The following is a 20,385-nucleotide window of genomic DNA, read 5'->3' as shown; positions in this document are numbered from 1 at the left end:
TAATTTTTGTTTGAAGTTAAGCAGCAATTTTTTTTTTTTTAATTTAACTCCTTCTGTTTTAGTTAATTTTTCTTTTCTTTCAAGTTTTTTAATTGCTTTATATTATTTTATTGCTAACAAATTGATAATTTTCTATTTCATTATGGTTAAAAAAAGCATGTTTATTTTATTTTATAAACTTGCAATCAATTTTGAATGTAGTGCCAAAACATTCAAAGTTATATTTCCCCCCCCCCCCCCCCCCAAAAAAAAAAAAATTAGACTAAAATTTTAAAAAAATCCTCAATTATGTAAATAATTTATATAATTGGATTAAAGTACAAAACAAAAAATGTTATATTTTGTATATATTTGTATCTCTCTATATCGTAATTTAGAAATAAGTGTTGGATTTGCCCCTAATGGTGCCCTCCTATAAATATTTCCTTGGTCTGTCACTGACTCAGACTTAGAGAGGTATTAATTTTTTTTTTTTATTTCTTTTGGAAAAACTTATAATAACTATAACAAACATTTTTAACTGTAAAAAAGTACAATATAATAGTTAGAAAATAAAATTGCTAGTGTGAAACCTTTTGTAAATTGCAACTTTTATTATGAATTAAAATGGTTATGGACATAGAATCCATTGACATGAAGACAAATGTATAAGCAATATTGACTTTGAATAACATACCTATATTAATGACAATGTACACCATTTTTAATTAATTGCCGCATGCAAGAACTTTCCATACATTTAATTTTGAAAATAATAATAATATTAATAACACTTTTTTTAAAAAAAAGGAAAAAAAAAAACTTTGGAGCTTCTCCATATCAACAGACTTTTGATGGAAATTTGTGAACCCTCAACACCTTCTTTATTCATTTTAATTCTTTTTTCAACCTTTAAAATCTGATCAATATCAACTTTCAGATTTGTTTTCAAAATACATAAAATTATTTACCCTGCGTCCAAGAAACCGTAGACAAAGCTCTGTAGGTTAATATTACTACTGTGTTAAAATATTTAGATATTTATAATTATATATATAATTTCTTTTTCCATATGTACGTTTGTATTATATGTATGGGATACATGTACTTAATCTTTGGTGATCGATTTAATTATCTTCAGTTGTACTTTATAGTTTTAGAAAACGAAACATTATCATCTTATCAATAATTACGATTTTGGCATGTGTAATTTTTTTTTTTTCTTAATGTGTAAAGTTAAGAATATATTGATCAATTTATCTTTTTTCCTCTTTATTTTAGATATAAAAAGAGTAAAATTAAGAAACTTAATCGCAATTTAAGAACTCTTTTAGTTTGATTTTTTTACTAATAGTTTATTTGTTTATCCTTTGTGAGAGTATTTTTTTTTTTTGATTAAATTATATGTATATATTGTTAACGTCATGCAATGACGATTTAGTGATAACATCTAGTCCCACGCATGGTCCAGTCTCATGGTCACTTTTTTCTCAGTCTACTCATTCAGTTCTTATATGACATTATTTTATTATGTAATAATATATTACGTACTATACCTACAAATATGTCCACATGCAATACATAACATATAGCACTTTATTGCATTTCTTTATAGTATTATATAGATTCTTTAATAATGATTTTTCAAATACATTTGTCTTAAACAATTTTTTTCACTCAGTGATTTTCAATAAAACAATACTTACAAATTTTAGAATTTTTGTCTATTAAAAAGAAGATTTGGCTAATTGGACCAACTTTAAAAGATGTAAATGGACTTTATGAACCAAGATCACTTTTTCATAAAATATATCATTTAATATTTAATATCAATAAATTAAATTATGACTTTGAATTTATAAAAATATATATATCCACATTCCATTTAATTAAAGCAACCTTTTTTTAGAAGTGATTAAAATATTTGTTCAAAAGTTTATTCTCCCAAAAAAAACAAGAAAAAAGAAAAAAGGTTGCTTTTTGCAAATGTTAACTATTATTTATTTAATTAAATTTATTATTTCTTTTCTTTTCTTATATAATAATAAATTAAGACCATATGAATTCATTAAAAAATAAAGAAAAGTCCATTTGAGGTCAAGCTTAGTACGAACAAAACCTTTTTGCTCAAATGACTTCGTCTGCAAGCACTGAGAGGTTCTTTCCTTTTCCAACATTTTCTTATTTCCAGGATTCTGTATTACCAATTCTGATTGATCAAAATGACATCCTTTTTATCTTGAAGAAAAAGCTACAAAAGGGTATGACACTAAAGGGAGCTAATGTGTGTTTCTTTCTTTAAATACATTCATAGTGCTTGTACTTAAGATTCCTAGACTGCTTTCATGTTTGTTTCCTTAAAGAAATTTAATTCCTTTGTAGCTAAGAAAACCCATGTCTTTGTCTTTAACGTTGTCTTTGTTTGTGGATGCAGATAATAGTTAAGACTGTGAAGTTAAAAAACGAAAGAGACAATGATGGAGGAGGAAGTTTCAGACAAGAGAAAGAAAGCTAACAGAGACCCTTTCACTGATATTGTGTTTTCTTGGTCCGTAGAGGATATTTTCAATGAAAATCTTTATCAGAATAAGGTTTTTTGGATCTATCTTTTTGCTCATTATGTTAATTTATTTTCTTAGCTTTTGGGTTTCTTGGATGGATGGTATATGATCATTGTGCTGCTACCCATATAACAAAATTTTATAATGTTTTGGCATTTTGTATTTAATATGGCACAGATATCGTGTTTGATGTTTACCAGTGAAAAAATGAGTTGGATGATTGTAATTTGGTTGTTTCAGTCAAATATGGTTTTCCTTTGTGAGCATGACCCTGATAAATTCAAGCCCATTTCAGCTTTGCAGTTCTGTTTTCCTTTGGGACACGGTTACTGAGCTCCTGGGTTTTGATTATGTTAATGAAGTTACATAGGCAAAGAATTTTGCATGTTTATATGTTCACTTACATAAACCTTTATGTAAATATTCTAAATTTTAAACTTTATTCTTATTAAACCATTGATGACTTAGTTACAGAGTCCATATTTATACTTGAATATATGTCAGTGTAGTGATTATCATTCCGAATTTTTTGGTGCTTTAAATGCTTTCCATTAATCTATTGATTCCTTCAACTCACTTGTTTGAATCTATCAAGCGCTATAAAATTACTTTGATAATCAATGGACTGCCTTGATATTTAATCATATTAACAATGCCAAGCATGTTGAGCATGGAAATATGCTTTGTCCAACAGTGGCTTTGTAGTATTTAAAACATGTAATCTGATAGGTTTTGCACTGGGTACAGTGTGATCAAATTTATTTATAGTGATAATACTAAGAGGAACAATGAGGTATGTAATTGTCTACATCTTGGCTGTATTCCTTTGGGCTCATAAGCTGGTATTTGGTGCCTCATGCTGGTTGAGGCATCTTTGTGGTTTTAGTTTGTTTTATAGTTCTTGTTCAAAGTGAACAATGGAATTGTACTGTCAGTTTCCTCTTATAACTTCCTGTTTTAAAATTCATTTGATGCTCTTTAATTTGCTGCACTTTCTGAAATTAAAACTTCCTGTTCTAAGATTATTTTATTGTCCTTTTGGTTGTGTTTTGCCACTCATTTTGAATATGTTTTCAATGAGACACGGCCTATAAAGTAATTGAGTGTTATCACCTTTTCACATGTCTTCTACTAATAATATTGCACAAGTTCCATTTATTTCTAAGAAGCTTTTGATTCCTGAACTGAAGCTTCATTTTTCTAGGTGGAAAGAATTCCTGAATCATTTAAATCGTTTCAGCATTATTTCGGGTCTTATGACTACCCTTTATTGGAAGAAACTCGAGCACAATTGCATTCGACTATGGAAATTATATGGATTCAACCTTTTGCTGAAGTAATTTCTTTTGAAGAATCCAAGCCATATGGAACAAAAATATATGAAGTAAAGGTCGATTATTGGCGGAATAGATTCTGCGAACGTGGCAAGGAACCTTACAAAACTTTGACTGGAGATGTTTTCGCTTTAGCAGATGTTAAACCAGAAACTGTTTCTGATTTACAAAGAGCTGGCAGGTCATGGGCATTTCTTTCAGTGACTAAAATCACAGATGATGATAATGAGGATGGTTTAAGTTCTACCTTTTTCAAAGTCACAGCATCAAAAGAGTTCAAACTTGATAATGAGATGCGGTCACCTTCGTTTGTCATTTTCTTGGGAAACCTTATCCCAAACAGAAGAATATGGAAGGCACTGCATATGTTTAAAAATCTGAAAGTTGTTGAGAAAGTTCTTCGCCCTGATTCTATGGTAAGATAAATAATGATGATACTTCATAACTTGTTCAGCTGAGTTAGCATTTAGCAATTCATTTAGCATGGGATTTTCCATTAATGATATAAAAAGACTTCATGATCAAGATATGAAATAAAACTCACCTTAACTAGATTATTTAAATACTGTGTTAGACTATTATTTGCTTTGTGCTGATACTCTCGATATTACAGTAATTGCATAAGATGCTTCGCCTCTTCTGTCCTTGGAAGAAATGACAAAAAAACTAACAGAGAAATGTATTGCTTTTATTGAGTTATAAGAGAAATTTATGAATTTTGTATAAAAAATTCAATCAAAGAACAGAACTGTGTTGTGTAGGTGGATACTTTTACAAATAAACAAAAAGATGTTCGTGCATTATTGGCATTGTTGATAATTTGTCTGAAAACTTATGCTTGATTACAGGTTGAAGAAAAATGTAATTACCATTCAGAAAAGAGTCTTGGCTTTTGGGATGTGAAGCTGGTTGAGAATATAAAGTCTAAATTGAATGAGTCCCAAACTGAAGCAGTTCTTTCCTGTCTCAGCAAGATACACTATGAGAATGAATCTGCAGTCAAACTTATTTGGGGTCCCCCTGGGACAGGGAAGACAAAGACTACTGCTACTCTTCTTTTTACTCTCTTGGGAATGAAGTTTAGAACTCTCATTTGTGCCCCTACGAATGTTGCAATAACCGAAGTGGCTTCCCGTGTTGTGAAGGTGGTATGTGATGCGGAGCCTGATGCTTTGTTTTGTTCACTGGGTGATATTCTTCTGTTTGGAAATAAGGAGCGGCTCAAAGTTGGTTCAGATATTCAAGATATATATTTGGATTATCGTGTCCAGAAGATTGCTGAATGTTTAGGTTCACACAGTGGTTGGAGGCATTGTTTTGGTTCCATGATAAATTTTCTTGAATATTGTGTTTCCCAGTACCATATTTTCTTGGAAAATGAGATGATTAAAGAGAGTGAGCAGAGCACTGAATGTGATATCAAAGAGAAGGGAAGTACAAGTAAAGCAATAGTTAAGTCATTTCGTGAGTTTGTAAGAGAGAGATTTGTTTCTATGGCAGTACCTCTTAGGCACTGCGTTTCCGTAATCTGTACTCATATGGGCAAAAGTTACATTTCGGAACAATGTTACCAAAACATGGAATCCCTTATTGTCTCACTTGACTCTTTTGAAAAAATGATATTTAAAAAAAATGTGGCTTCTAAAGCACTGGAAGAGTGTTTTTCTCAAACAGATGCAGTTGAAGATTTCCCTGATACATTTGAATATGAGCAATCTCTTCTCTGTATTAGGAGAAGTGAATGCCTCTTGCTTTTGAGAACTCTTAAGTGGTTTCTTGGTGGACTCACCTTCCCAAATTTCAGGAGCCAGGAATCAATAAAGGAATTCTGTTTTCAAAGAGCTTCGTTAATATTTTGCACGGCTTCTACTTCATATAAGTTGCATAAAATGGCAATGGAACCATTGAGAGTTTTGGTTATTGATGAAGCTGCACAGTTGAAAGAGTGTGAGTCAACCATACCCCTGCAACTTCGTGGTATAAAGCATGCTATTCTTGTTGGTGATGAATGCCAATTACCAGCAATGGTTCAAAGCAAAGTATGTAGACGTTATTTTTTTCATTTTGCCTATTCTTCACTTTGTTGGCTGTCAATTTTTACTCCAGTGTTTTTTTTTTTCTTTCTTTTCTCTTTTCTCTCTTTTTTTTTTTTTTTTTTTTTTTTTGTGGTATAGATTGAATATCTATTATTTTGTTTTCTTTTTATAGATTTCTGATGAAGCTGGTTTTGGAAGAAGTTTGTTTGAGAGGTTGAGCTCACAGGGTTGTGCAAAACATCTGCTAAATATGCAGTACAGAATGCATCCATCAATAAGTTTATTCCCAAATTTGAAATTCTATGATAACCGGATTGTAGATGCACCTATTGTTCGAAGGAGAAGCTACGAAATACAGTGCCGGCAGGGGTCAATGTATGGTCCTTATTCCTTTATAAATGTAATTGGTGGAAGACAGGAGAAGGATGATGATGGACGTAGTTCGAGAAATATGGTTGAGGTAGCAATCGTATTGAAAATACTGCAGAATCTCTACAGAGGTATGTCTATACTCAATGTCCATTTCAAGATGTAGTAATGATTATTTCTTCTTTTGTTTCAATCATTCCTTCTTGCCTTTTGCAGCATTGGCTGTTTCAGAACATAAACTCAGTATTGGTGTTGTGTCACCCTATGCTGCTCAAGTGGTTGCAATTCAGGATCGACTTGGGGGAAAGTACGATAACATGGACAGATTTCTTGTGAAAGTAAAGACAATTGATGGATTCCAGGGTGGAGAGTATGATATAATAATAATATCATCTGTAAGGTGTAATAGTTTCCAATCAGTAGGTTTCATATCCAAACCTCAGAGAATGAATGTTGCGCTGACAAGAGCTAGGTACAGCTTAATGTAAACTTTGTCTAGAACTTTTAAATTCTTTGCAACAGTGTTGTTACTATATAGTTACTCTTTGATATGTCTCCAGGCATTGTCTATGGATTTTGGGTAATGAAAGAATCTTAGTTGGTAGTCAAACTGTTTGGAGAGATTTAGTTCTCGACGCACAGAAGCGCAATTGTTTCTTCAATGCTGATGATGACAAAGATTTGGCCAAGGCTATATTAGATGTCAAAAAAGAGTTTGATCAGCTCGATGATTTACTTAGTGGAAATAGTATGCTTTTCGAGAATTCGAGATGGAAGGTATAGCCTTGTATAGTTTAGTGTTTATTTTTCTTGTCTCTGCATCCTCTGAATTTTATTATATATGGATCGTTTAAGGTTTTATGGTTTATATTTGATGATTTTCTTGTCCTGTCTCAATTCCATGTCTTTAGGTTCAATTCAGTGATAACTTTCTCAAGTCATTCAAAAAACTGACCTCTGTGCTGATAAAAAAGTCAGTTTTAAACCTTTTACTTAAGCTCTCCAGTGGCTGGAGACCTAAGAAGCAGAATATAGACTCAGTTTGTGGAAGCTCCATGCAGATGATGAAGCAATTTAAAGTTGAAGGTCTTTATGTTGTTAGTACAACTGACATTGTAAAGGATTTGAGGTTTATGAGGTTTATACAAGTTTTGAAGATCTGGGATCTATTGCCTATGGAGGATATACCAAAATTGATAAAACGCCTGGAAAGTATTTTTTGTAAATACACTGATGACTTCATCAATCTCTGCAATGAAAAATGTCTTGAGGGGTACATTGCTTTGCATTCTAGGATCAATGAATTCTTGCTGCTAAATCTATACAAAAGAATTTTATATTCATTATTGCTTTCCTATTAAGTTGTTAATTTTTCCATTTTGTATTTTGCTCACAGAAATTTGGAAGTACCCAAGAGCTGGTCACCCTCTGTGGATATTGTCCGATTTAAAGATATAAGCATCAATGAAACTGGAAATGATCAAGCTGATGCCACTTCGGATGGTAGAAGTTATGTTGAGAATTCAAAAGCCAGTGAGAGTCTGTTGTTCATGAAATTCTACTCCTTATCATCAGTTGCAGTGAACCACTTGATGTCTGACCATGATGGTAGGGAATTAGATCTCCCATTCGAAGTGACTGACCAAGAAATGGAGATTATACTTTTTGATAGAAGTAGCTTCATTCTTGGACGTTCTGGTACTGGGAAAACTACTACGTTGACAATGAAGTTATTTCAGAAAGAAAAATCGCACCAAATGGCTAATGAAGGATTCTATGGACTCGAGAGCAATTCAGTTGGACATGGTATTCAGGATAATGATGCCAAGGAAAGCTCAATGAAGACTGGAGGAACAGTTTTGCGCCAGCTCTTTGTGACAGTAAGTCCTAAGCTATGTTTCACTGTGAAGCAACATGTTTCCCACTTGAAAAGGTGTGTTGAATATGAATATCCAAGTAAATGGTAACCTTTATATGCTGCCTAGTCTTGTCATAGACTCGTAGTTGGTAGAACTTATAAATATGCATTACGTGTGCATTTACATGATTAAGAAATTTTTATTCTGTCTTTAATTTTTCCCCCCACATTTCTTTTATGCTTTTTTAATCAACCATACAATCTTAGAATTCGCTATAATCTGTTAAAAGATTTTTGAGTTTTGATGTTTAGATGTTTAGATTTTAACAAAAAGGAAAAATATATCTAAAGACTATTGAGCCTTATAAATAACAAATTAAAATTGGATAAAACAGTTTAGCATTAGTTTGTGTACTTGGAAGCATGAAAAATAAATGGTCTCTTTTTATGAAATCAATAGGAATATGAACTCAATAGTAGCATATTATCTGGAAAGACATAAGATAGAATGCCAATATATTGTCGAATTATGTAGAAAAACTATACACAGTTTTCCTTCATGCTAAACTCTTCCTGAAATCCTGCCTGCGATGAAGATACTTACCATAGTGGTGAAAAAATTAATGACAAACTTTTTCTGATGAATGTGCTTTTTCTTTAGATTTTGTATTAAGGCTGATTTCTGTTCTTTTGTATATATCTCTGCCACGGTCATCACAGTAAATATCTTTTAGAATTATTTGTTTATATAATGTTTGCTTACTGATTCATGTTACATAATTTATGTATCTTTATGCTGTTTGTAGACCATAAAAGTGCGGTTGTGTTGGCCATTACTGGCTTCTTCCTTGTCATCTGTATCAATTGCTTTTGTACTTTATTTAATCTTGTACTTTCCTAGTTTTCCATGTGGTGGAAAATCTTCCGATGAAAGTGAATCCTCTGTTTGGGACTATATTGATGATGAAGAAATACAATTCAAGAACATACCAGATTCTTTTGTCAATATTCCACCCAATTCGTACCCTCTTGTCATAACTTTCCATAAGTTCTTAATGATGCTTGATGGAACATTGAGTAACTCATACTTTGAAAGATTCCTCAACGTACCAGAACTTTCTAATTGTAAAATGCAAAGTTCAAGATCAGTTATGCTACAGAACATTTTAAGGACAAAGGAAGTCAACTATGAGAGATTCAGCTCATCATACTGGCCTCATTTCAATTCGCAGTTGACAAAGAATCTTGATCCTTCCAGAGTATTTACTGAGATAATTTCATATATAAAAGGTGGCTTGAAATCCATGGAAGCAATTGATGGTAAACTCAATCGTGAGGAATATGTTTTACTGTCAAAGGGTAGGGCCTCCAGTTTAAATAAGAAAAAGAGAGAGATAATATATGATATATTTCAGAGTTATGAAAAAATGAAGATGGCGAATGGTGAATATGATCTTGCTGATTTTGTAATTGATCTCCATTTTCGACTCAGACGTGAAAGATATGAGGGTGATGGAATGGATTTTGTATATATTGATGAGGTCCAAGATCTAACAATGAGTCAAATTGCTTTGTTCAAGCATGTCTGCAGTAATGTCGAAGAGGGTTTTGTTTTTTCTGGTGATACTGCGCAAACAATTGCAAGGGGTACTGATTTCAGATTTCAAGATATAAGGAATCTATTTTACAGTAAGTTCTTTTTGCAATCAAGGATTCGTGCACAGGGTGAAAGAAATGAAAAGGGACTTATCTCAGAGGTTTTCCAGTTAACTCAAAATTTCCGTACCCATGCTGGTATACTGAAATTATCTCACAGCATTATAGAACTTATTTATCGTTTCTTTCCTAGTTGCATTGATAAATTAAAGCCTGAAAGCAGCCTGATATACGGGGAAGCTCCAATTTTACTTGAATCCGGGAACGATGAAAATGCAATCCTAAAAATCTTTGGAAATCCTGAAAGCGTTAGTGGGAAGATTGTTAGTTTTGGTGCTGAGCAGGTGATACTGGTAAGAGATGACAATGCGCGCAAGGAAATTTCAAATTATGTTGGAAAGCAAGCTCTTGTTCTAACCATACTTGAATGCAAGGGCCTTGAGTTTCAGGTGAACTCAAAATGTCATTTGGTTGGATTTTTTATTTGCTAATTTCCATGTTCAGTCCATTGCTTTGAGTTATTACGAATGAAAGCTCTAGTTGGTGAAGTTATATGCTCTCCATGACCCATACTCATGCTTCATCCACTGCTTTCTTTTTCTTCATTTACCTATAAAAATTTAAAATAATTTATATTTTGGATTGTCTATGCAATATTATTTTTAGTTGCCTAATGCCACAGTGCAAAATTATGAGTAAATTGCTATCATGCTATGTTTATCTAGTTGTTCAGTACACACCATACATTAGATTCAAATTAGTTCTACCTAGTACACTTAATCTATCTCTTGTTTTTTATTTCTTTTATAGGATGTATTGTTGTACGATTTTTTTGGCTCATCACCTCTTACGAATAAGTGGAGGGTGATATATGAATATATGAAGGAGCAAGATCTCCTTGATTCCGATTCACCTAGTTTTCCACATTTCAATGAGTCTAAACACAATATCCTGTGCTCTGAACTGAAGCAATTATATGTTGCTGTTACACGTACAAGGCAGAGGTTGTGGATTTGTGAGACTTCAGAATTCTCCAAACCTATGTTTGACTATTGGAAGAAGAAGTGTCTTGTACAAACTATGCAATTGGATGATTCACTTGCTCAGGCAATGCAAGTTGCAAGCAGTCCCGAGGAGTGGCGATCGCGGGGTATCAAGGTTTGTTTAGTTATTTATTGTTGTCCTGTTTCTGGTTCTGTTTGAATGTTGATATTGTTTTTATTGGCAACTTTATTCTTATCAATGTTGTCAAACTCATTGTTGAGATTTTTTTTTTTTTTCTTTTGACTTTGTATTCTTATTGTTTAGTTGCATAGAATCGTATATTCCTTAACATTTAAAACTGAGCCTTTATTTTTTTTTTTTTATTATTATTATTTTTTTTAACCTTTTAAGTAAAATTAGTGTTTTAATATTTCAAAGCCTACCAGAAGCGGTTTCTGTTAATCTAGTTTGCTGCATGTGTAAGATCTACTCTTAGTGGCTTGATTGGATGGGCATACACATGAGGGTAGTGCAGGTGCATGTTTAAGTTAGCTTGATATACCTAATCAGGTCCTTTTCCGAACAACTAAGGCTTGAAATTTTGCAGGGATTTGCTTTAACCCATTATTTTCAGAACAGTTGCAGTTGCAGATATTGGTTTCTGTATTTTCAATTCTTCTAGCTATAGTTTTAGGGAAGCATGAATTGTGTTCTGAAGCAGAATTTTATTTTTGATAACATTATCAATCTTGTAAATGCTAACACTTTGCTTTCTAACAGCTATATTCCGAGCATAACCATGAAATGGCCACAATGTGCTTTGAACGAGCTGGTGACACTTACTGGGAAAGAAGATCCAAAGCTGCTGGCCTTAAATCGATGGCTGATTGGATGCGCATTTCAAATCCTGAAGTAGCTAATTCCATCCTGAGGGAAGCTGCTGAAATATTTGATGCCATAGGCAAGGCAAATTCTGCTGCGAGATGTTTTTATGATCTAGGAGAATATGAAAGAGCAGGTATGACTTTATAATGGAAGTTGACAGTAACTTAACCTCATTGATGTATATTTGAGTGTATTTTTATGTGCTTCACTCTGTGATATAAAATATTGCATCCAGCTTCTTCCTTACCATTGGGAGTTGTATAGCCTTCTTACTAATTATATCCAGCCTGAGCTTATTTCCTACTTATTCATTAGTCTGGAACTTATTCATAGTTTAAGTTTCTTGGCAGCTGTAGGCATCCGTTGGGTGCTGATTATTGATAGTTTTTCTGTTTGCAAAATGTTATTCCTTGCTAGAGTTACCATTTTCTTCTGGTTTTTGAAACTTTAAATTATTTTTGTGATTTCTGATTGCTTCAGGTAGGATTTATATGGAAAAATGTGGCGAGTCTGAGCTGGGAAGAGCTGGAGAATGCTTTACTCGTGCAGAATGCTATGAGCTTGCTGCGGAGGTGTATGCCAGGGGAGATATACTACTTGAGGTAGATCTGATTGGTAAGGCTGGGAATTTTAGAGAAGCAGCAACACTAATACTTTTGTATGTGCTTGCCAACTCCCTTTGGTCCCATGGTAGCAAAGGTTGGCCCTTAAAGCAGTTTAAACAGAAACAAGAGCTTTTAGCAAAAGGGAAGTCATTTGCTAAGAATGACAGTGACAACTTTTATGAGTTGTTTTGCGTAGAAGCTGATATTATTGCAAATGAGCAGAGTAACTTGCAATTAACGAAGAATCAAATGAAGGCTTCTCAGATGCACAAGAGCATTACTGCTGAAATGCTATGCGTTCGGAAAATTTTGGATGGTCATCTGTCTTCAAGTGTTCCAAAATATATCTTTGAAGAAGAATTGGTGTTCAATCTTACTGAGCATTCAGAAACTATGATTTCTAAGAATCAAGTCTCTCTTGAATCAATGGTTTACTTTTGGAACATTTGGAAGGAAAAGATTGTTGGAGTATTTGAATATCTTGTTCATCTCGAGTCCGAAGATGTTAATGAAAACGAAAGTTTTGGAGAATTCTGTTTGAATTTTTTAGGGGTCCGGAGGCAGTTTGATAATCTGAATACCAGCTATATGCTGCTCCATTCTGATGCTGATTGGGTGAGAGATGTCAACATGAGGCATTTTAAAAATAATGGGAAGTTTGTTTCTATTGGTGTTCATCAGTTGGCTTCTGCTGCTCAGAGCTACTGGAGTTCAGAGTTGCTTTTTGTTGGAATTAAGATTTTGGAAAAGCTTCAAGCAATATATGACTTCCCAGTTAAAATTTCCGATATACCATTCTGTAAAAGCAGGGCTCTTACACATATCTATGAAGTTGCAAAATTTCTTTTTGAGTCCAAATTTCTGAAGAAAAGATATCATGATGCTGGTAAACTGCAGAAATCCATTAGTCTGTCAACTGAGCAATTTTTTGGCTACGTCTTTCCTCTTGATTGGAGGAAGTCATTGAGAGAGAATATGGTATTGCTCAGAGGAATGGATATTTCCAAATGTTTACTTGAAGAATTAATAGTTGAGAATATCAACTCAAAGAACAAGCTTTCTTATGGTCAAATTGGGAGGATTGCAATGATTACTCTTGGTTCTGGCAAGCTGAAAAAAGAATCATGTGGGAAGATTTTACAGAAGTTGGGCAATGATTCCCCGTGGAAGGTCTTTTTTGAGATTTTATGTTCGGATACCAGTGAAAAAGAAAGCAAGGGACCTCTTATTTGCAGTTTCAATGAAGCTTTATTTCATACATATGGAGGAAATTGGAGGGCTGAATATGATTACATATCACCTGGCTGTTTTGTGTATCTTGTTGACCACCTTCTAATTCGGGTATCTTGCTTCCGGGGTAACTTTTTCACTACAAAGTCATCATTTGTTGAATGGCTCATGGAATGTGGCGAAGATACCAAATCAAGTCCCTACAGATGGGCTGATGTGAAACAATCTTTTGAAAATCTCCTTCAGTCTATGATCCATGTAGTTCAGCAATGCCTTTACAATAAGGGTGAAATGTTGGAATGGATTGGAAAATCTACTGAGGCGAAGGACATCTACTCACTTATTGTGTCTAGATTGGTTGTGATTGTTTGTTTGATTAATTTGAATTTTGGTATATGTCAAGATTTACTCTTAGATTTGATCAATAAAAACTACATCATTGAACATCTTCCACGGGACTTTCGTGATGCCCTTTTCCTTTTAAGGAAACGCCACCCTTTGTATACAATTGTTGTTGTGCTAGCTGAGGCATTTAAGAAGATTGGCAATGATTTGGTAGTTGTAAGTTCAGGAGAAAATTTTCCATTGCTTTTCTGTCCTGGGTCTGCCATATATGTGAATATGAATATCTTTAAATGCAAGAATGACATATTGAGGATATTGTTTCCAAGGACTATTGAAACTAAACAAGGCGAAAGGGGAGCTGCTGCTGTCGAAGCTATTGATACTCAGAAAGTGCTCTCTGAAGCCAGTTCTGCTTCACAGAAGAAATCTGAGCTTCCCCAATCAAGACTTGAGTTGGTGGCCAAACAGGAACTAAACACTCAATACAAAAACCAGGTTAACCTTTCAAATGATTGTCGCTGTGTTTGGGAAATACTTGATAGAATGAAGATAGTAGACAATGGAGGAGACCAAAGTGCTTTTCTGTCACATGCCAAAACAATTAAGGTAATATGCTTATTTTTTGTATGTATTCATTTTCCTGTACGATGTTTAACCCAAAGATAAACTGCGAATGCGAAGTGTAATAATTTTTTTTCATTTTCCAACTTTACTTCTAGGTGGATATGGAGAAATTCGTTCAGCTTTTATCTGATGGATTGACTTCAAGTTATCGGAATACTAATGATTCTGAAAAGAAAGTCATGCTCGATGAAGTGGTGACTATGACTGACGAGTTGAAACAACTTTCTAATGCATTGGATGAGAGGTTAGTGTAAATGCTCAACTTGGAGAGAAAAGAGGAGGGATTTGGAGAATAATATATTCAGAATTTCTTTTCAACAAACACACACACACACACACACACAAACATATAAAGTCTTTTATTGAACATTCTATTAGATAGCCTGTTTTTTCTTCTTCTTTTTTACTCTCTTTGCTTTTTCTTCCATCAGTGAGGTTGGACGCGATGATCAAATTACAAGGGTTGAAGAACTTTGCAACAGGCTGCAATCAAAGAGGCCAAAAATGGAGCCTATCTTAAAACAGCTTTTCGTCCTTAACAACACAAACCTCGCTGATAAGGAATCGGAGATCGAGAAAGTTGTTGCTTCTAGTGAAAAGTCTGATGAGGTTAAAACTACTTTTGTGGATGAAAGAAATGTAGATTCTCACAAGGTTGACACTGAGGCTTCTCAAGTTAATTCTGCTTCTGGAACCCCAAGTAGCAGCTCCAACACTGATAACAGAGGAAAGAGAAATAATAACAAGAATAAGAAAAAGAAGGCCAAAAAGGGAGGAAAGAAAAAATAGCCTTTTGTATATATATGGATTTTGTAGGTTGAAGATGCATACTTAAAAGAAAAGTTGTAGCATATGCAATGTGGTTAAATGTTGAAAACTTGAAAATATTATACAGCGTTTTTAGGAACAAAGTATAGATATTTGAGAGGCTTATGCTAATGCTGGAATCTGATAGCTTTTGAATTTGGTCTTTACTAAGCCTCCAAACTGTAATCTGAAACTAAATATATGCAAGGAGTATTTCATAATATATGTCACAGAGTTGAAGCTATATTTGTAGTTTTCAACAACTTTTAAACCCCGCACCGCCACCACAATATAGGTAACATGTAGGAATTAATTAATTTATTTATTTTGTTAACCGAATTGTCTGGCAACACATCATATAATCTATTTGGTATAAACCGTCACATCAACATTGGCGTGATGAGTTCCCTAAATAATTAATCCTGATAAAAATCTTCTGATTAAGGGAATTACATAAGCAAGTATCCATGTACACATATATACATACCGCATATAGAGCCATGCAATTGTAGTAGAATTGGTAGGTGAAATCATGCATATCCTTCTCAAGCTCATAAAAAGGCTAAGTCCAAATCCAAATTCTCATATTTCCACAACATACAAATATCATTGGTATATATTATTGGCACTAATTATTCTTCTTTGGCTAAATCACTTTTTTTATTTGCTAATATTCGGTCCAATTGGAATTTTTTGGCTTATTCAACAAATTTGAGTCCAAAGCCAAAATGCAATTAAATAAAATAGTGTGTAAATGAAGCTTAATTGTGATTTAAGAACAAGATTTGATTTTTATAATATTTATATATATATATATATATATATATATTTTTTTTTTTTTTTGCTCGGACCGATAAGGAAGCATCAGGGAAAAAAGGTGAAGAACAAATTACATGCTTTAATGGAATAGCCAACCACTAACATATAATATTTCATTTATCATAAAAGTTGAAAGCGATTCATTTTTTATGGACTGCATTGATAATGAAGAAATAAAATTCAAGAACATACCAGATTCTTTTGTCAACATTCCATCCAAATCTTACCCTTATCTTGTTATAACATTCCATATGTTTTTGATGATGCTTGATGGAACATTGAGCAACACATACTTTGCAAGATTCCTCAGTGTACGAGAACTTTCTAATTGTCAAAAACGAAGTTCAAGATCAGTTATGCTACAGACCATTTTAAGGACAAAGGAAGTCAACTATGCTACAGACCATTATTTTATCAATTTGCAATCAATTTTTAATGTGGTGCAAAACAATCAAAGTTAATATTTGATTACAACATAACAAAAAATGTTATGTTTTTGTATATATTTGTATCTCTTTATACCATAAATTAGAAATAAGTGTTGGATTTACCCCTAATGGTGCCCTCTTAGAAATATTTCCTGGGTCTGTCACTGACTTAGAGAGGGAGTAAACTTTTTTTTTTTTTTTTTTTTTTTGTCTTTTGGAAAAACTTATGATGACTATAACTAACATTTTTAACAGTAGAAAAGATACAATATAATAATTAGAAAATAAAATTGCTAGTGTGAAACTTGTTGTAGATTGCAACTTTTATTATGACAGTAAAATGGTTATAGTCATAAAATCCATTGACATGAAAACAGATGTAAAAGCAATATTGGCTTTGAATATCAGACCTATATTAATTACAATCTACAACATTTTTAATTAATTGCCGCACTCAGGAGTTTTCCATACATTTAATTTTGAAAAATAATAATAATTATAACAATTTATAAAATTTAAAAAAAAAAGGAAAAAAAAATGCTTTTGAGCTTCTCGATGTTAACAAACTTTTAATGGAGATGAGTGAACCCACAATGCCTTTTTAGCCCATTTTAATTCTTTTTCCATCTACAAAGTCTGATCAATATTAGCTTTCAGATTTCTTTCCAAATTTACCCTGCATACAGGGAAACCGTAGATAAAGCTCTGCAGGTTAATATTACTACTGTGTTGAAATATTCAGGTGTTTATAATTATATATATATATATATATGATTTCTTTTTTCACTTTTCTTCATGTCTTAATTTATTTTTCTCTTTTGCTGACCTCTTTGTGTGTTCTTGGTGTCTCTATTTGTATATTATATAATATAAATATATATATATGTATATGTATATGTACGTTTGTATTTTGTATTATATGTATGTACTTAATCTTTGGTCAACGATTTAATTATCTTTATTTGTAATTTATAGTTTTAGAAAACAAAACATTATCATCTGGTCAATAATTACGATTTTCGCATGTGTAATTTTTTTTTTTTTTCCCTTCGAAAGTGGATTGCATGTGAAAAGTTAAGAACTAAATTTTCAATAATACATGATTAATTTATCTTTTTTCTTTCTTATCTATATCTATATAATATATAAAAGAATTGCGTCATGTGTCAGTATATGCTTCTTCCAAAAACATCTTCTTTATTTTTATTTTATTTATTATTTATTTATTACTTTACCTTTTATGTTTATACCCAAATATATATAAAATCTATTTTTGATATAACGATCAAACAATTGATAAAATGATATATGGTAATAATTTTGAAATAAATTTAAAATAAACAAAATATTTAATTTTATTTTATTTACCAAATAAGTCAAATACGTAAAATGTATTTGCATATATATAGTTTCCTTAATTAAAAATATTTTTACATGTACAAATATGGTTACATAAAAATTAATAAAGATATCTTTTTATTTCAATATAAAAACATAATATCATAAATAATAATTGTTAAACATAGCAAAATAAGATTTATTTTCAAAAATAAATTATTAGATCTTATTTTATTACAATCTAATATATGTTTTTATTATTATATTAGATGGACGGCTGAGGAATATAAGATTTTTATCAAGTATATTTGGACCAATATGGAAGACTTGGAGATCATTACCAGAGAATGCAAGTATTATCCTTTTTAAATTATATATATTTTTATTCTTATTATTATAATATTATATTATATTATATTATCTATATCTATCTATATAATATACCTTTTTTTAAAATTCCCTCCCAAAGTAGTTATTTTATTTATTATTTATTTATTTATTTATTATCTTAATTTTTATGGTTATAACCAAATATATACAAAATCAATTTTTGATATAACTATTAATAACTATCAAACAATTGAAAAAATAACATATGGTAATAATTTTGAAATAAATTTAAAATAAACAAAATATTTAATTTTATTTTATTTACCAAATAAGTCAAATACATAAAATATATTTGCATATATATAGTTTCCTTATTTAAATATATTTTAAATATTTTTACATATACAAATACGATTATATGGAAATTAATAAAAATATCTTTTTATTTCGATATAAAAACATAATATCATAAATAATAATTGTTAAATATAGGAAAATAAGATTTATTTTCAAAACAAATTATTTGATCTTATTTTATTACCATCTAATATATATTTTTATTATTATATTATATGGACGATTTAGGAATACAAGATTTTGATCAAGTATATTCAAGCCAATGGGAAAGATCTTGAAGATCATTACCCACGAATTGCACTATTTATTACATTCAATAACTACATATGGTAATAATTTTGAAATAAAATTAAAATAAACAAAATATTTAATTTTATTTTATTTACCAATTAAGTCAAATAAATTTCAATTATAAGATTGATCTCTTTATTTGATCTTCTTATATATATATATATATATATATATATATATACATATATAAACATAAATAAATTAGTAATGAAATTTATCTCTTTATTTGGTAAAAAAACATGTATATAATAAATGATTTTCTTATTATTATTAAATATATTTTACCTAAAATTTCCATATACTAATACATGTTCATATATGTATATTAATAAATGGAAGTACATTATAAAATAACAAAATTAAAATAGAGTAACTAATAATGATATTGGTCTTTTTATTAAGAAATTTAAGATAAATAATGCATTTTTTAAAATATTTTCCAAAAAATGTTTAAAATACACGCGCACACACACACACACACACAACATATATATATTTATGTTAATAAAGAAAACAAATACTTAAAATGACTTTTATATATATATATATATATATATTTAAAATGCAATAACAAATGATGAGATTTATTTTCTTATCAAAAAATTTATAGTAAATAATGAATTTTTTTAATATTTTTCAAAAAATGTTTAAGATGTACTTATATATATATACACACACACACACACACACACACACACACGTTAGTAAAAGAAACAAATGCTTAAAAGGACTTATACATATATATATATATACATACATATATGTATATATATATATATATATGTTAAGTTGCATTTAAAAGATAATCTTAAAATTATGATAATATATATATATATGGTTAACTATCATGTATATTTATTTTATCAATGATAATTTATCAAAATATTCTCTTCATTATAATAATACATATATATATATATATATATATACATATATGGTCAACTATTATGTAAATTATGATAATATATATATATGGTTAACTATTATGTAGATTATGATAATATATATATAAGCCAAATTTTTATTTTTCATTTTTAATAGGACATCAAAAAATTCTCTTTATTTTTTTACCCACACAAAATAATTAGACAACTTCTATATTGAAAAAAAAAAAATTCACTCTAACTATAAATAAGAAAATAGTTTAGTCCAACATCCATTCTTTATCCATTTGTATAGAGAAAACAATTAAAAAGATTAAAGTTTAAAATACTTATAAACATATACTTTTGCATGAGGCACGTACATTAAAAATGGTGGAGAATATGAGTTTCAACTTAGCTTGGATAAGATAACCATTTTTTTTTTCCTTATCTTTATGTTTATATTGCTTAGATTTCTTATCACATTCCTATCCATTATAAATTTTAGTTGTGCTTGCCTTTGAATTTCTTTATTATTATTATTATTTTTTTTTTTTGTCCCTTACCAATAAAGATTATTTGAATACATTAAAAAAAAAAAAAGACAAATACCATAAAAGTTAGGTTTTATTCTAATATATACATATACAATGGAAATAATCAATGATTAGAATATGAGGATGATA

The 20,385-nt window shown here is 30.8% G+C and overlaps 1 protein-coding gene across 2 annotated transcripts; it reads left to right on the top strand.

Annotated features, from left to right (window-relative positions):
• The first annotated feature begins 2,350 nt into the window (after window positions 1-2,350).
• Window positions 2,351-15,496, top strand: LOC132799244 (uncharacterized). 2 transcript variants are annotated; one of them, XM_060813708.1, is made up of 14 exons: window positions 2,351-2,570; window positions 3,745-4,290; window positions 4,723-5,913; window positions 6,083-6,410; window positions 6,496-6,751; window positions 6,840-7,056; window positions 7,191-7,552; window positions 7,676-8,159; window positions 8,944-10,242; window positions 10,604-10,951; window positions 11,558-11,795; window positions 12,143-14,448; window positions 14,562-14,710; window positions 14,898-15,496. In XM_060813708.1, exons 1-14 carry the CDS (start codon window positions 2,454-2,456, stop codon window positions 15,253-15,255), a joined length of 8,199 nt encoding a protein of 2,732 aa, XP_060669691.1. In that variant the 5' UTR covers window positions 2,351-2,453; the 3' UTR covers window positions 15,256-15,496. The 2 variants fall into 2 exon arrangements, with proteins under 2 accessions (XP_060669691.1, XP_060669692.1); XM_060813709.1 differs by having other exon boundaries at window positions 7,676-8,212; window positions 9,039-10,242.
• The last annotated feature ends 4,889 nt before the right edge of the window (window positions 15,497-20,385 follow it).

The sequence above is a fragment of the Ziziphus jujuba genome, chromosome 12 (genome assembly GCF_031755915.1).
Source record: "Ziziphus jujuba cultivar Dongzao chromosome 12, ASM3175591v1".
Taxonomy (NCBI): Eukaryota; Viridiplantae; Streptophyta; class Magnoliopsida; order Rosales; family Rhamnaceae; genus Ziziphus; species Ziziphus jujuba.
The sequence above is the reverse complement of the archived record's forward strand: the minus strand, read 5'-3'. Positions and strand labels throughout refer to the sequence as shown.

Excerpts from the sequence above, each read along its gene's own strand:
- LOC132799244 (XM_060813708.1), top strand. The coding sequence starts at position 2,454 with ATGATGGAGGAGGAAGTTTCAGACAAGAGAAAGAAAGCTAACAGAGAC. Across the intron at positions 4,291-4,722 it reads TTCTTCGCCCTGATTCTATG|GTTGAAGAAAAATGTAATTA; the intron begins GTAAGATAAATA and ends GCTTGATTACAG. Across the intron at positions 14,711-14,897 it reads TCTAATGCATTGGATGAGAG|TGAGGTTGGACGCGATGATC; the intron begins GTTAGTGTAAAT and ends TTCTTCCATCAG.